Source organism: Aquarana catesbeiana, linkage group LG08, assembly GCF_042186555.1.
Source record: "Aquarana catesbeiana isolate 2022-GZ linkage group LG08, ASM4218655v1, whole genome shotgun sequence".
NCBI classification, from domain to species: Eukaryota; Metazoa; Chordata; class Amphibia; order Anura; family Ranidae; genus Aquarana; species Aquarana catesbeiana.
In genome coordinates, this window is record NC_133331.1 from 266,438,159 (window position 1) to 266,454,624 (window position 16,466).

The 16,466-nt window shown below is 46.5% G+C and overlaps 1 protein-coding gene across 1 annotated transcript in view; it reads left to right on the forward strand.

Annotated features, from left to right (window-relative positions):
- Window positions 1–16,466, forward strand: part of LOC141106409 (cobalamin binding intrinsic factor-like) — a 68,292-nt gene that overhangs the window by 33,835 nt on the left and 17,991 nt on the right. The window contains exon 5 of the mRNA XM_073597176.1: window positions 70–242. Coding sequence (XP_073453277.1) covers window positions 70–242 — 173 coding nt within the window. The remainder of the gene's footprint in view (window positions 1–69; window positions 243–16,466) is intronic.

The following is a 16,466-nucleotide window of genomic DNA, read 5'->3' on the forward strand; positions in this document are numbered from 1 at the left end:
TGAAAATGTGTTATTTATCTAACGTCAAAGGTTTTCATTATTAGCATAACCAAAGCTTTGCCTTCACAGACACAGCAGCCGTAGTAGCGATGGGGTTGGTTTGTGTGCTTGGCATGGAAAATGTCCCTGAAAAAACAATTACAGAAGTTAGGACAGCTCTGTCTGGACTCCTGGATTTAATTTTGGAGCATCAAAAAGATGGACTCATTGGCAATGCTTACAGCACAGGCCTAGCTGGACAGGTATGAACAGTACACTTGTATGTTTAGGATGAGGTGTATATAAGTGTATATATAAAAAAAAAACTAGAACAAAAATGTAATATATTGTGGCTCACCAGTTCTCAGATGTGCTGGCTGCTTTGGTTTTCCCTTTTTCAGGTTTTTTTATTATTTTATCTGGTGATCCTGCCCGTAACATACTACTTGGTTCAGAGTGACAAAACTCACGCATTATACTGTATTCATGTAGGAGCTGTGTTGTCATCCGAAGACAAAACTACAGAACACGTCCCCTTGCCCTCGTCTCCATAACATAGAGGAGACTATTTTGGTAGTCCACACCAAACTGGGCAGGGCTGATAACACTGCTTGAGATAACACTACAGACAGCACCGGAAGTTAATTTCTCACTAAACTTCTGGAAGGATCAACAGGTATTTTCTTTGCACATCTCAAAAAGATATATGCAGACCTTAAAGTGATACTAAACACACACTGTTTAACCACTTCAGACCCGGAAGGATTTACCCACTTCCATCCTGACCAGGCCATTTTTTGCGATACAGCACTGCGTCGCTTTAACTGACAATTGCTGTTCCCAAACAAAATTCATGTCCTTTTTTTCTCACAAATAGAGCTTTCTTTTGGTGGTATTTGATCACCTCTGCGGTTTTTATTTTTTGCGCTATAAACAAAAAAGGGTGAAAATTTGAAAAAAGAAAAGTAAAAAAACACATTTATTCATCAGTTTAGGCCGATATGTATTCTGCTACATATTTTTGGTAAAAAAATCCCAATAAGCTTATATTGATTGGTGTGCGCAAAAGTTATCGCGTCTACAAACTAGGGGCTAGATTTATGGCATTTTTATTTTATTTTTATTTTTTACTAGTAATGGCGGTGATTAGGGATGAGCTTCGTGTTCGAGTCGAACCCATGTTCGACTCGAACATCGGCTGTTCGCCCGTTCGCCGAATTGCGAACGATATGGGCCGTTCGCGCTAAATTCGTGTGGCGCGTCACGGCCCATAATTCACTGCGGCATCGCAGTGCATTGCTGGCTGATGATTGGCCAAGCATGCACTATGACCCGCATGCTTGGCCAATCACAGCGCCGTCAGTAGAGAGAGCTGTAATTGGCCAAAGCCAGAGTGGCTTTGGCCAATTATGGCTCAGGGGATTTAGTACACACCCCACACTATATAAGGCCGCCTGCACGGCGGCCCTGTGTAGTGTGTGTTCCGGTGTGCTGAGAGATAGAGAGAGAGAGAGACAGTGTCATTTGATTTGAGTTAGATAGATTAGGCAGAACAGTCAGTCAGTTAGCTGCACTTACAGTGTATTGTGTATATATATATGCATCCCAGGTGTTGCATATATATATATATACACTGTATTCAGTTTAGCTAGATCCGTTCCTGTTATCTTCTATCTAGACTATTTACATTTAGTGCAGTGCGTCCTGCTCACAGTGTTCAGCTAGATCCGTTCCTGCTATTTACATTTAGTGCAGTGCGTCCTGCTCACAGTGTTCAGCTAGATCCGTTCCTGCTATTTACATTTAGTGCAGTGCGTCCTGCTCACAGTGTTCAGCTAGATCCGTTCCTGCTATTTACATTTAGTGCAGTGCGTCCTGCTCACAGTGTTCAGCTAGATCCGTTCCTGTTATCTTCTATCTAGACTATTTACATTTAGTGCAGTGCGTCCTGCTCACAGTGTTCAGCTAGATCCGTTCCTGCTATTTACATTTAGTTCAGTGCGTCCTGCTCACAGTGTTCAGCTAGATCCGTTCCTGCTATTTACATTTAGTGCAGTGCGTCCTGCTCACAGTGTTCAGCTAGATCCGTTCCTGCTATTTACATTTAGTGCAGTGCGTCCTGCTCACAGTGTTCAGCTAGATCCGTTCCTGTTATCTTCTAGACTATTTACATTTAGTGCAGTGCGTCCTGCTCACAGTGTTCAGCTAGATCCGTTCCTGTTATTTACATTTAGTGCAGTGCGTCCTGCTCACAGTGTTCAGCTAGATCCGTTCCTGTTATTTACATTTAGTGCAGTGCGTCCTGCTCACAGTGTTCAGCTAGATCCGTTCCTGCTATTTACATTTAGTGCAGTGCGTCCTGCTCACAGTGTTCAGCTAGAGCCGTTCCTGCTATTTACATTTAGTGCAGTGCGTCCTGCTCACAGTGTTCAGCTAGATCCGTTCCTGTTATCTTGTAGACTATTTACATTTAGTGCAGTGCGTCCTGCTCACAGTGTTCAGCTAGATCCGTTCCTGCTATTTACATTTAGTGCAGTGCGTCCTGCTCACAGTGTTCAGCTAGATCCGTTCCTGTTATCTTCTAGACTATTTACATTTAGTGCAGTGCGTCCTGCTCACAGTGTTCAGCTAGATCCGTTCCTGTTATCTTCTAGACTATTTACATTTAGTGCAGTGCGTCCTGCTCACAGTGTTCAGCTGGATCTGTTCCTGTTATCTTCTAGACTATTTACATTTAGTGCAGTGCGTCCTGCTCACAGTGTTCAGCTAGATCCGTTCCTGTTATCTTCCTACTGACAGGCAGGCTTGTCTGGTTACAGTATATAAAGCTACCTGAAGAAAATTACAGGTGTTCTATTTGATCCTATTAGTACCACGGTCAGGCAGCTAGACTATTTACATTTAGTACAGTGCGTCCTGCTCACAGTGTTCAGCTAGATCCATTCCTGTTATCTTCCTACTGACAGGCAGGCTTGTCTGGTTACAGTATATAAAGCTACCTGAAGAAAATTACAGGTGTTCTATTTGATCCTATTAGTACCACGGTCAGGCAGCTAGACTATTTACATTTAGTACAGTGCGTCCTGCTCACAGTGTACAGCTAGATCCGTTCCTGTTATCTTCCTACTGACAGGCAGGCTTGTCTGGTTAAAGTATATAAAGCTACCTGAAGAAAATTACAGGTGTTCTATTTGATCCTATTAGTACCACGGTCAGGCAGCTAGACTATTTACATTTAGTACAGTGCGTCCTGCTCACAGTGTTCAGCTAGATCCGTTCCTGTTATCTTCCTACTGACAGGCAGGCTTGTCTGGTTACAGTATATAAAGCTACCTGAAGAAAATTACAGGTGTTCTATCCCAGCTTAGTGCAGCTACAGGCCATTAGTATGTCTGGAAGGCCAAGAAGGAGAGGCAGACAGTCACAAGCCAATAAGAGAGGGCAAGCAGGCTCTGTGTCTAGTGCTGGTCGTGGAGACGGTGCATCCTCATCAGCACGTGGCCATGGGACACGCTTGGCCTTTTTTTCGGCAGCTGGCCGTGTTGAGCCGCAACATGCGGAAGACTTGGTCGAGTGGATGACCAAGCCGTCCTCATCCTCCTCATCCTCTCTCACCCATGCCCAGGGTGCTTTGTCTGGCAAAGCAGCGGCCTCTTCCCTCAGCTCAATGTCATCAGTGACTCCTTCCCTAGCTCCACCATGTCCTCATGAGGATTCCCTCGAACTGTTTGACCACAGTGTTGGGTACATGCTCCAGGAGGATGCCCAGCGTTTGGAAGGCTCTGATGACGATACTGAGCTCGATGAAGGCAGTAACATGAGCACGGACAGAGGGGGTGCCCAAGAAGGACAGCAATCTGGCAGTCATGCTCCCCCTGCTGCAGCATACTGCCAGGTTTGCTCCAGTGATGAGGAGGGAGGGGATGATGAGGTCACTGACTCAACGTGGGTGCCTGATAGGAGAGAGGAGGAGGAGGAGGAGGAGGAGGCGGCGGCACATCACCAACGAGGCAGGATGCCCTCCAGGGGCCAGCCTAAGGGCAGCACATTGACTGCATCACACCCCAAAGCTCCACATGTGCAGGGCGCTGCAGTCTCTGCGCGTTATTCAAAAAGTTCTTTGGTGTGGGCCTTTTTTGAGACGAGTGCATCAGATCGCACCGCTGCTATTTGCAACATATGTCTCAAGCGTATCTCGCGTGGCCAAAACATCTCCCGCTTGGGTACCACATGCTTGACCAGACATATGTTGACCTGCCATGCAGTTCGTTGGCAAGCGTATCTAAAAGACCCACACCAAAGAACAAAGAGGATCTCTCCTTGCTCCTCATCAGCTGAGATTTCCAACCCCACTAGACCTTCAGTCCTCTCTGAGACCTGCAGTGAGAGGAATGAAGGTGTAGAATTAGGTGTGTCACAGCCAAGTACTTGTGGGCAATCTGCTTTTGGTACACCGACGTCAGATTGTACCGGGCAAATTTCCCTGCCCCAGCTGCTGCACCGCCGAAAGAAGTTTGCTCCCAGCCATCCACATGCCCAGCGGTTGAATGCTAGCTTGGCAAAATTGCTAGCACTTCAACTGCTGCCTTTTCAGTTGGTAGACTCTGCCCCCTTCCGTGAGTTTGTGGAATGTGCGGTTCCTCAGTGGCAGGTACCCAAACGCCACTTTTTCTCACGGAAGGCGATTCCGGCTCTCTACCGGCATGTGGAAGGCAATGTCCATGCCTCGCTGGACAGGGCGGTCAGCGGTAAGGTGCATATTAACGCTGACTCATGGTCCAGCAGGCATGGACAGGGACGTTACCTAAGTTTCACGGCGCATTGGGTGACTCTGCTGGCAGCTGGGAAGGATGCAGGACAAGGTGCAGTAGTGTTGGAGGTTGTTCCGCCACCACGCCTCCAAAATGCTGATTGTGACACACCTCTCTCCTCCACCCCCTCCTCTTCTTCTTCCTCCATGGCCTCTTCCTCGAAACCAGCGGTGCTCCGTAGGCGTTCAAGGGGCTACGCAAGTACGCAGGCCAAAAGATGCCATGCGGTGCTTGAGCTGGTGTGCTTGGGGGACAGGAGCCACACTGGGGCAGAGGTTCTGTCAGCTCTGCAGGGGCAGGTTCAGAGGTGGTTGACGCCACGCCAACTTAAGGCAGGAATGGTGGTTTGCGACAATGGCACCAACCTCCTCTCTGCCCTCCGACAGGGACAAATGACCCATGTGCCCTGTTTGGCTCACGTCCTTAACTTGGTGGTGCAGCGGTTCTTGGGCAGGTACCCGGGCTTACAGGATGTCCTGAGGCAGGCCAGGAAAGTCTGTGTGCATTTCCGCCGGTCATATAATGCCAGTGCTCGGCTGACGGACCTCCAAAAGGAGTTTAACCTGCCCAAGAACCGCCTAATCTGTGACATGCCCACCAGGTGGAACTCAACGTTGGCCATGCTGCAGCGGCTGCACACGCAGCAGAGGGCCATCAATGAGTACCTGTGCGACTATGGCACCAGGACAGGGTCAGGGGAGCTTGGTTTTTTTTCCCCACGCCAGTGGGCCATGATCAGGGATGCATGCACTGTCCTGTCACCATTCGAGGAGGCCACGAGGATGGTGAGCACTGACAGTGCATGCATCAGTGACACTGTCCCCCTTGTCCACCTGTTGGAGCACACGCTGCGTGGAATAATGGACAGGGCACTTGAGGCAGAACAAAGGCAGGAAGAGGAGGAATTCCTTAGCTCTCAAGGCCCCCTTTATCCAGACAGTGTTCCTGCGTGCCCGCCGATCACACAGGAAGAGGACGAGGAGGAGGAGGAGGAGGAGGAAGATTGTGTCAGTATGGAGGTGGAGCCTGGCACTCAGCATCAGCAGCAGTCTTTAAGGGATCAGTCCCAAGGAACACATGGACTTGTACGTGGCTGGGAGGAGGTGGCTGCGGACGTTGTTGTCCTTAGTGACCCAGAGGACTCCGGACCGAATGCCTCAGCAAACCTACGCTGCATGGCCTCCCTGATCCTGCAAAGCCTGCGTAAGGATCCTCGTATTCGTGGTATCAAGGAGAAGGACCAATACTGGCTGGCAACCCTCCTTGATCCACGTTACAAGGGTAAGGTTGCGGACCTTATCTTGCCATCGCAGAGGGAGCAGAGGATGAAACATCTTCGGGAGGCCTTGCAGAAAGGTCTGTGCAACGCGTTCCCAGAGACTGGGAGGTTACAAACTCCTGTTTCTGGACAACGTGTTGCTGAGGCTTCGGTCAGTCAAAGAAGGAGCGGTGGAGAAGGTGGCCGTCTGACCGATGCGTTCAGACAATTTTTTGGTCCGCAGCTCCAAGGTATGATCGGTTCCAGCAACCATCGCCAGCGTCTGTTTTACATGGTGCAGGAATACCTAGGGGCAAGATCAGACTTGGACACCTTTCCCACCGAAAATCCTCTGGGTTACTGGGTCTTGAGGATGGATCACTGGCCAGAGCTTGCACAGTATGCAATTGAGCTACTGGCCTGTCCTGCATCCAGCGTTCTTTCGGAACGCACATTCAGTGCTGCTGGAGGCGTGGTAACCGATCACAGGGTGCGTCTGTCCACCGACTCGGTCGATCGGCTGACCTTCATAAAAATGAATGAGTCTTGGATCACCACCAGCTACCAAGCACCTGATGCTGATGTAACCGAATAATTTTTTTTGAAATCTCAGATCCCTTCAAAGACTGCCTATGCTGATGCTGAGTGACTATCCCTGAGTAATTATCCTCTTCCTCCTCAATCATCACGCTGATAGCTTGTAAGAACATTTTTGGTTCTGGGCGCCACCACCAGTGCCTAAGGCACAATTTTTCAGCCCCTGTTTAACAGGGGCGTGTAATTACAATTTTTGATGTAATACTTTGCAGCAGGGCTCGTTCCTGCATTCCAACTAGAGTGTCTGTGAGGGGTTGCAGTGTTGTGGCACCAGCACCAGTGCCTAAGGCCCAATTTTTCTGCCCCTGTCTAACAGGGGCGTGTAATTACAATTTTTGATGCAATACTTTGCAGCAGGGCTCGTTCCTGCGTTCCAACTAGAGTGTCTGTGAGGGGTTGCAGTGTTGTGGCACCAGCACCAGTGCCTAAGGCCCAATTTTTCTGCCCCTGTCTAACAGGGGCGTGTAATTACAATTTTTGATGCAATACTTTGCAGCAGGGCTCGTTCCTGCGTTCCAACTAGAGTGTCTGTGAGGGGTTGCAGTGTTGTGGCACCAGCACCAGTGCCTAAGGCCCAATTTTTCTGCCCCTGTCTAACAGGGGCGTGTAATTACAATTTTTGAAGCAATACTTTGCAGCAGGGCTCGTTCCTGCGTTCCAACTAGAGTGTCTGTGAGGGGTTGCAGTGTTGTGGCACCAGCACCAGTGCCTAAGGCCTAATTTTTCAGCTCCTGTTCAACAGGGGCATGTAATTACAATTCTTGATCTAATATTTCACAGCAGGGCCCTGTGAGGGCTTACAGTGTTGTGGCCACAGCAACACCTAAGGCCCAAATTTCTGCTGAGTATATAGGGCAGGACCCTACTTTCAAACATCTAACTTACAAACGACTCCTACTTGCAAACGGAAGGAGACAACAGGAAGTGAGATGAAATCTACCCCTAGGAAGGGAAATTCTCTCCTGTAAGAGTTAATATGGGAAAACAATTTCTCCTTTCCACTGATGCTTTCCAATCCTTGTTCCACAAAAAAACCCAAATTTTCAAAAAACATTTTTCATTGGGACAAAAAAGTGAGGTGAAATCTTCTGAAGAGGAGGAAAGACAGCAAAACAAATGTCACAGGGGTGATAACCCTTCCCTATGTTTTCCAAAAAGCTTAGAAAAGATTTTTTGGCTGGAGCTAAACACGTTAAAAATGTTCAAAATTACAAACAGATTCTACTTAACAACAAACCTACAGTCCCTGTCTTGTTTGCACCGCCTGTATACTGCTGTTCAGAGTATATAGGGCCTGGTGGCCCCACACCTTTCCTTATTTTAATTTGGGTGCGGGGTTCCCCTTAATATCCATACAAGACCCAAAGGGCCTGGTAATGGACTGGGGGGTACCCATGCCGTTTGTCTCACTGATTTTCATCCATATTGCCATGACCCGACATGACATTAAACCCGCAAGCAGTTTTAAATGAGATTTTTTCCTTTAAAAATGACATTTGGTGCAGGGACTGTTCTAAACATGGGAAACACGCGTCACTTTACAGGCATACTATAGACACCCCCCAGGTACGATATTTAAAGGAATATTTCACTTTTTTTTTTTTTACTTTAAGCATCATTAAAATCACTGCTCCCGAAAAAACGGCCGTTTTTAAAAGTTTTTTTTGCATTGATACATGTCCCCTGGGGTAGGACCCGGGTCCCCAAACCCTTTTTAGGACAATACCATGCAAATTAGCCTTTAAAATTAGCACTTTTGATTTCGAACGTTCGAGTCCCATAGACGTCAATGGGGTTCTAACGTTCGTGCGAACTTTCGGTCCGTTCGCGGGTTCTGGTGCGAACCGAACCGGGGGGTGTTCGGCTCATCCCTAGCGGTGATCAGTGATTTTTAGCGAGACTGCGACATTGCGGCAGACAGATCGGACACCTAACTGACATTTTTGACACTTTTTTGGGAACCAGTGACATTATTACAGTAATCAGCGCTAAAAATTTGCGCTGTTATGCCCTGTACACACGGTCGGATTTTCTGACGGAGAAAGTGCGATCGGATTGTGTTGTTGGAAATTCCAATCGTGTGTGGGCTTCATCTGACTTTTTCCATCGGGAATTTCCGACACATAAAGTTTGAGAGCACGGCTATAAAATTTTCCGACAACAAAATCCGATCCCTTAAATTCCGATCGTGTGTAGACAAATCCGACGCACAAAGTGCCACGCATGCTCAAAATAAATTAAAAGACGAAAGCCCTAGGCTATTGCCCTGCTTATAGACCCGACGTACGTGTTTTACGTCACCGCGTTCAGAATGATTGGATTTTCCGACAACATGTGCGACCATGTGTATGCAAGACAAGTTTGAGCCAACAACATTCGGAAAAAATCCGGTGGATTTTGTTGTTGGAATGTCCATTCAATGTCCGATCGTGTGTACAGGGCATTATTGTACTAATGACACTGGCAGGGAAGGGTTTAACATCAGGGGTGATAAAGGGGTTAAATGTGTTCCCTGCAGGTGTTTTCTAACTGTAGGGGGGACTGTGTGATTGGGGAAACACATAGATCCATCTTCCTGCTTAGCAGAAAGACAGCATCTGCATGATCTCCCCTGTCAGAACGAGCAGATCCCCGTTCTACCACTGCAGGGAATGATCGCAGGTGGCCAGCAGACATCGAGTCCGCCGGACCAGCTGATTGGCTCCCCTGCTGGCCAAAGGGAGCGCACGCGTGCCCACAAGAGTGAGTTGCTGAGCTGATGTACACCTATGGCGATTTGCGAGATCGTGTCACCTTGCTGCAGTATAATGACGGCGGCTGGTCGGCAAGCAGTTCATTTACATTGTCTCTTCTGTTTCTGTATGTGGATGATGGCACTGTAAATATTTTAACAAGAAAAAAAATCTAAGTACCTTTTTCCTATGTGATACAGTATACAGCTGTCACATGACCCAGATCTTTCCCAGCCTGCCCACAGGGAAACATAAGCAGGAGGAGCTTCTAGTCCTCTGCTGCTAATCACATGTTCAAAATAAAAAACTGCCTTTGGAATACAGAGTAAAAATAAATAATATCAATAAACTGTTTTAAGTTGTCATACGCATATGACATCTGGTGAGTGCAATGTTTCGGCGTCACGCAGGACCCCTTCATCACATGCCTGACGAAGGGGTCCTGCTAACTCTGAAACGTTGCACTCTTCTGTGATGTGATCATGCAATAAACAATCCATTTGGACGCTACCTTGTTGATCCATGGTGTGCTGGCAAATATCCCCATTGTGACTTTCTGAACCAGTTTCCAGCTGGTTGTTACTGCAGCACCCAAACTTTTGAGAGCTTATCCAGGAACGTGTGCGATGGGATCATGAAGAATTAAGAATAACATCAATCTACATGTTATATCCCACCCCCATTGTGTTTAGCTGGTTAGTGGGCATGGATGAGGAGGTAGGGAGTAGACTGTCATTTACCACCGTGTATACACCCACATGTGTAACTCTATAGTCGCATGGGCTGCTCAGATGTAATAGGAAGGAAATGTTTAGGGTATAAAATACACAGAAAACTGAGCATGTGCAGAGCTGCCACCACAGCTGCAAAATCCCTAGCTAACTTGCGGGCTTGGACAGAAGGGGGGGAGAGATCGACCAGGTTTTTTGCAGAATATAGAAAACAAATACCATACTGACTAAGTGGGTATGAACAGCATGTATACAGCATTTATTGATTGATAGTTTGTAATTAGAGATGGGCCGAACACCCCCCGGTTTGGTTCAGGCCAGAAATCTCGAACATCGCAAAAGTTTGGAACCGCGAACCCTTTTAAAGTCTGTGGGACCCAAACTTGAAAAATCATAAGTCCTCATTTTGAAGGTTTATATGCAAGTTATTGGCCACAAAAAGGGTTTGGGGGCCAGGTACTGCCTGGGGGACATGTACCAATGCAAAAAATGTTTTTTTAAAAAGATTGTTTTTAAAGGAGAAGTGATTTAAATTATGCTTAAAGTGAAACAATAAAAATGAAAAATTCCTTTAAATATAGTGCTTGGGGGTCCCCTTAGTCTGCCTGTAAAGTGACGCATCTGTACCGTGTATAGCACCTGCTTCAGCAAAACTGACATTTATAAAGAAAAAAATGACATTTAAATAGATTTTCCCTGCAAGCTTTCTTTACTTAGTAAACAACAGCTTGGGGAGCCAGTCTGTATGATGAGGCTGCAATTTAGTGCACTCAAAACAAGATTACAGATTTTTTGGATAAATTCTGGTGTCTCTTTGGCAGAATTTGGATGGAAATAACAAAGTTTTGCACCACAGTGAGCAAGACTTCTGTGAAGGGGCCAAATTATATAACACTCAGGCAAAGATTAACAATTTGTTTTAGATACATTCTGGTGTCTCTTTCGCAGATTTTGGATAGAAGTATAACAGGTGCGGAAAAATTGGGCTTTGGGTGCCTTCACACCATAACCGTATAGAGGTACTCTTTGTTAAAAGCAAGTAAAAATGTAAATTTGATGCCCCTGTCAAACAGTTGTGGAAAAACTTGGCTTTGGGTGTTGGTGGTGCCTTGATGATAGCAAGAATTGGCCTTGCTGTAAAAAATTGAAATCTGATGCACCTGTCAAACAGGTGCATAAAAAATGGTTGTTGGGTGTTTATTGATCCCATAAAACCTATACCAAAAAATGACTTCAAGATAAAATCAACACCCACAAAGCTAGGCAGCTTAGACAGTCTTGTAGAGATTTGAGATCCCAATAACACGTAATCAGCGACATCGGCATCAGAGTCTTGATAGCTGCTTCTAATACAGGACTGATTCATTTGGACAAATGTCAGCCGGTCAACGGAGTCTGTGGACAGATGCGCTCTTTTATCTGTCACAAAACCTCCAGCAGCACTGAATGCCTCTTGGAAAGCACGTTGGATGCAGGGCAGCCCAGCAGCTCAATTAAATACTGGGCAAGTTCTGGCCAGTGGTCTATTCTCATGACCTAGTAACCGAGTGGATCGTCTACTGGAAAGCTCGCCCTGCCTGTTTTTGCCCCTAGATAATATTACACCATATGATGCAGATGCTGCTGAGGCGATCTTGAAAGTAACAGCCCTGGGCACCGAGGATAAATTTTTTTTGAAATGCATCACTTAGGCAACTCCCTTCTCCACCGCTTCTCCTTTGACCAACAGAAGTCTCAAAACTGTGGGGGCAGGATGAGTTCCGAGACTTTCCCCTTGTACCATGGTCAAGGAGGGTTGCCAACCAATAACAAGCCTTCTCCTTGATGCCACAAATTCTCGAGTCCTTTCTCAGGCTTTAAAGAATAAGGGAGCCCATGTACCGCAATTTTGCAGAGTCATCTGGGTCACTGATGATTACAGTATCTGGAACTGCCTCCTCCCAGCCACATACTACTCCCAAGGTTTCTGGAGAATGAAAATCATCTCTTAAGGTTTGATGTATGTCTTGCTCTGCTTCAATGCCTCCAAATTTGACAGAGTCCTCCTCCTCTCTCTCCTCCTGTGTGTTCTGTAGCGTCGCAAGAATGGTGTCTGCATTAAGTGGGCTTTGAGAATAAAGGAAGCCCTCATCTTCCTCCTGCTGCTCTGCCTCAACTGCCCTGTCCATAATGCCACACAGAGTATGCTCCAGCAGGAACACAAAAGGGATTTTGTCACTGATGCCTGCATTGATAAGGCTCACCATCCTTGTTGCCTCCTCAGAAGGTGACAGTAAAGTGCATTCATCTTTTATCAGCAGTCATTGGTGTGGGGAAAAAAAGCTGAGTCCCCCTGAGCTTGTCCTTGTGCATACTCACGCAGGTACTTGTTGACAGCCCTCTGCTGCATGTGCAGCTGCGGCAGCATTGCCAAAGTTGAGCTCCGCCTGGTGGGCATGTCACAAATCAGGCGGTTTATGGGCAGATGGAGTTCCCGCTGAATTTAATCCAACCGGACACTGGTTGTGTATGACTGTATGAAATAGCTACAGACTCTTCTGGCCTGCCTTAGAAGATCTTGCAGCCCTGGGTACCTGTTTAACCACTTCAGCCCCGGAAGATTTTACCCCCTTCCTGACCAGAGCGTTTTTTGCGATTCGGCACTGCGTCGTTTTAACTGACAATTGCGCGGTCGTGCGACGTGGCTCCCAAACAAAATTGACGTCCTTTTTTTCCCACAAATAGAGCTTTCTTTTGGTGGTATTTGATCACCTCTGCGATTTTTATTTTTTGCGCTATAAACAAAATAAGAGTGACAATTTTGAAAAAAACACATTATTTTTTACATTTTGCTATAATAAATATCCCCCAAAAATATATAAAAAAACATTTTCTTTCCTCAGTTTAGGCCGATCGTATTCTTCTACATATTTTTGGTAAAAAAAAATTTGCAATAAGCGTTTAATAATTGGTTTACGCAAAAGTTATAGCGTTTACTAAATAGGGGATAGTTTTATGGCATTTTTATTAATAATTTTTTTTTTACTAGTAATGGTGGCGATCAGCGATTTTTATTGTGACTGCGACGTTATGGCGGACATGTCGGACATTTTTGACACATTTTTGGGACCATTGTCATTTATACAGCGATCAGTGCAATTAAAAATGCACTGATTACTGTGTAAATAGCACTGGCAGCGAAGGGGTTAACCACTAGGGGGCGGGGAGGGGTTAAGTGTGTCCTAGGGAGTGATTACTAACTGTAGGGGGATGGGCTGTATGTGTGACGTCACTGATCTCTGCTCCGATGACAGGGAGCAGAGATCGAGTGACACTTGTCACTAGGCAGAACGGGGAGATGCTGTTTACAACGGCATTTCCCCGTTCGTCCTCTCCATGAGGTGATCGCGGGTATCCCCGCGGCAATCGAGTCCGCGGGACCCGCGACCCGACTCATGGAGCTCCCGGCCGGTGCGCGTACAGGTACAGGTACGCCCATTTGCCCAGCCGTGCCATTCTGCCGACGTACATCGGCGTGCGCCGGTCGGGAACCGGTTAAGAAACACTGCACCACCAAATTGAGGACATGTGCCAGGCATGGTACATGTGTCAATTTTCCTGTCAAAGGGCCGACAGAAGGTTAGTGCCATCATTGCACACCACCATTCCTGGCTCAAACTGCCATGGCGTGAACCACCTCTTGGTCTGCCCCTGCAGAGCTGAAAGAATCTCTGCTCCGGTGTGGCTCCTGTCCCCTAGGCAAACCAGCTGAAGAATTGCATGGCAACGTTTAGCCTGACTTGTTGAATAGCCCCTTAAATGCTTAGGGGAAATTTAGGGGGTTTGGTGATTCATGGGACAATTCGATAGAGGAATGCATGGAGAAGGAGGAGGGAATGGAGCTGACAGATCTTGCATCATCACCACCAGCTGTATTGGGACATGGCAGCAAAACAAGCTCCAGCACTAAGCATTGTCCTGCATCCTTCCTAGTTGCAAGCAGAGTTACCGAGTGTGCTGTGAACTAAATATATCGTCCCTGACCATGCTTGCTGGACCATGTTTCAGCAGCAATGTGGACCTTGCTGCTGACTGCCTTGCCCAACAATGCCACAACATTGCCTTCCATGTGATGGTACAGAGCTGGAATGGCCTTATGTGCAAAGAAATAACGACTGGGAACCTGCCATTATGGTACAGCACATTCTGCAAATTCACAGAAGGGAGCAGAATCCACCAGATAGAAAGGCAGGAGTTCCAAAGCTGGCAATTTGAACAAGCTGGAATTAAGATGCTAGGCATGTGGGTGGAAGGGAGTGTATTTTTTTTTCAATGCAGAACCTGGGGCAGAAAAAATTGCCTGCTTTACTCTGCTGGCAGACGTGTTGCAAGGAACTGTGACATCCTTCACTATACCATCATCCCTGTCAGTGGAGGCTGCTGAAAGGTCATGAGATATAGCGGGGGTAGACATGAAAGGTGAGAAGTGAGAAGAAGAATTGTGTCCCTTGTGTGTGGCTTTCAGGTGCTCTTGCCAATGGGCTGAAAGGATAAATGCCTTGTCAAGCATGTGGTACCCAAATGGCTGGTGTTTTTTCCATGCTTGATCTGCTTGCGGCAGAGATTGCAAATTGCAACAGTACGATTAGCTGCACATGTGCTAAAAAAGGCCTAAACGGTGGAGCTGTGGGAAGTGGGCAAGGAGAATCTGTGGAATAGGGTGGCTGCTCTCTACTGTTCCAATATGATTGCCTGTAGAGAACATTCTGCCTCGTTGGGGTTGTGCCTCACTTTTCTTTCTCTGCTCTATCCAGCACCCAAGTCGCATAAGTGACCTCATCATCATGATCCCCTCCATCCTCATCATCACTGGAGCCATCTTGGCAATACGCTACAGTTGGGGGAACATAGTTATATATTTGGTAAGGTTGAATAAAGACAACATCTATCCAGTCCAACCTGTGTTGGTGCGTGTGTGTGTTTGTGTAGATAATTTCCCATATCCCTGTATATTGTGTTTTCTAAGATGCACGTCCAAGAGTCTTTAAAAACTATCAATACTTCCTGCTGACACTACTGATTGTGGAAGAGTTTCACATCCTTACCGCCCTGACAGTGAAAGACCCCCTACGCAGCTTAAGGTTAAACCACTTCTCTTCCAGTCTCATTGTGTGGCCCCGTGTCCTCTTGACTGAAAAGTTTCATACTTACGCTGGGATCACTGTTGAGATATTTGTATATCACTATCATATCTCCTCTCAAGCGTCTCTTCTCCAGGGAGAATACATGTAGTGCTACTTCAGATCTGGCCGATCCAGAGTTTTATAAAGTGGCAGGATTAGCATTTTATCTCTGGAGTAAATCCCCCTTTTAATGCGTGCCAATATTCAATGTTAAACCTCATTTGCCAACTAATTTACTCCATCAATTTATTCAGGTCCTCTTGTAAGGTTTCTATATCCTGCAGTGATGGTTTTGCCCTACTTATTTTTGTGTCGTCACCAAACACTGAGATTGAGCTATTTATCCCATCCTCTCTATGATTTATAAATAAATTAAACAGAATTAGTCGTAGGACAGAGCCTTGGGGTACCCCACTTACCACTCTGACTGCCAATTTGAATCAGAATCAAGTAATATATGTGCATCCTCGAGAAGCAAGTGGCTGGCGCTGTGTTCAAATAATTCAGCTGACTCCTCCATGCATAATGCTGGGGCTATGGCAGGAGTAGCTGTGAACAAGGAGACAGAATAAGCCGCTCTGGCAGTTACGGTGGATTGCACACTAGTGTCAGCTTGGGTCATAGAGGATGATGATGGTTTAGTAAGCCAGTCCATCACCTCCTCTGCATGCTATGGCTGGATAGCACGGGCAACATCACTAAACAGAGACAAATGTGCCCTGCCTGAAGACAGACCACGTCCACCTTTGCCTGTGACGCTGCTGGCCCTCTCACAGTGCCGTGGGAACATCTGTCTCTCCTTGTTGGCCTCCCAGGGTTATTAATTAATAGAAACTGGGAAATGTGTGATTGGATGCACTTTATTGAATTAAAAGTTCTGTTTGGTGCACTTTAAAATGAGAAGTGATGCTGACAGAAATGTAACAACTATAAAAAAAAATAAGAAAAGGGGAACACCAGCATCGCAGTCAGAAAAATTGCAGCTGACAATTTAAAAAAAGGAGGCAGTCAGGGGAAAAAAAAAAGCTACAACAACCAAAAAAAAAAAAGGAGGTATACAGCACTGTATAAAAAGAAGAATATGCTGCACATCACGATTGTGATCCAAAATCCTTTATTGGGACATCCCAGAGTGACACCACAAGACCAGAATGCGTTTCACACGATTATAGGTGCTTAGTACCACTAAGCCACCT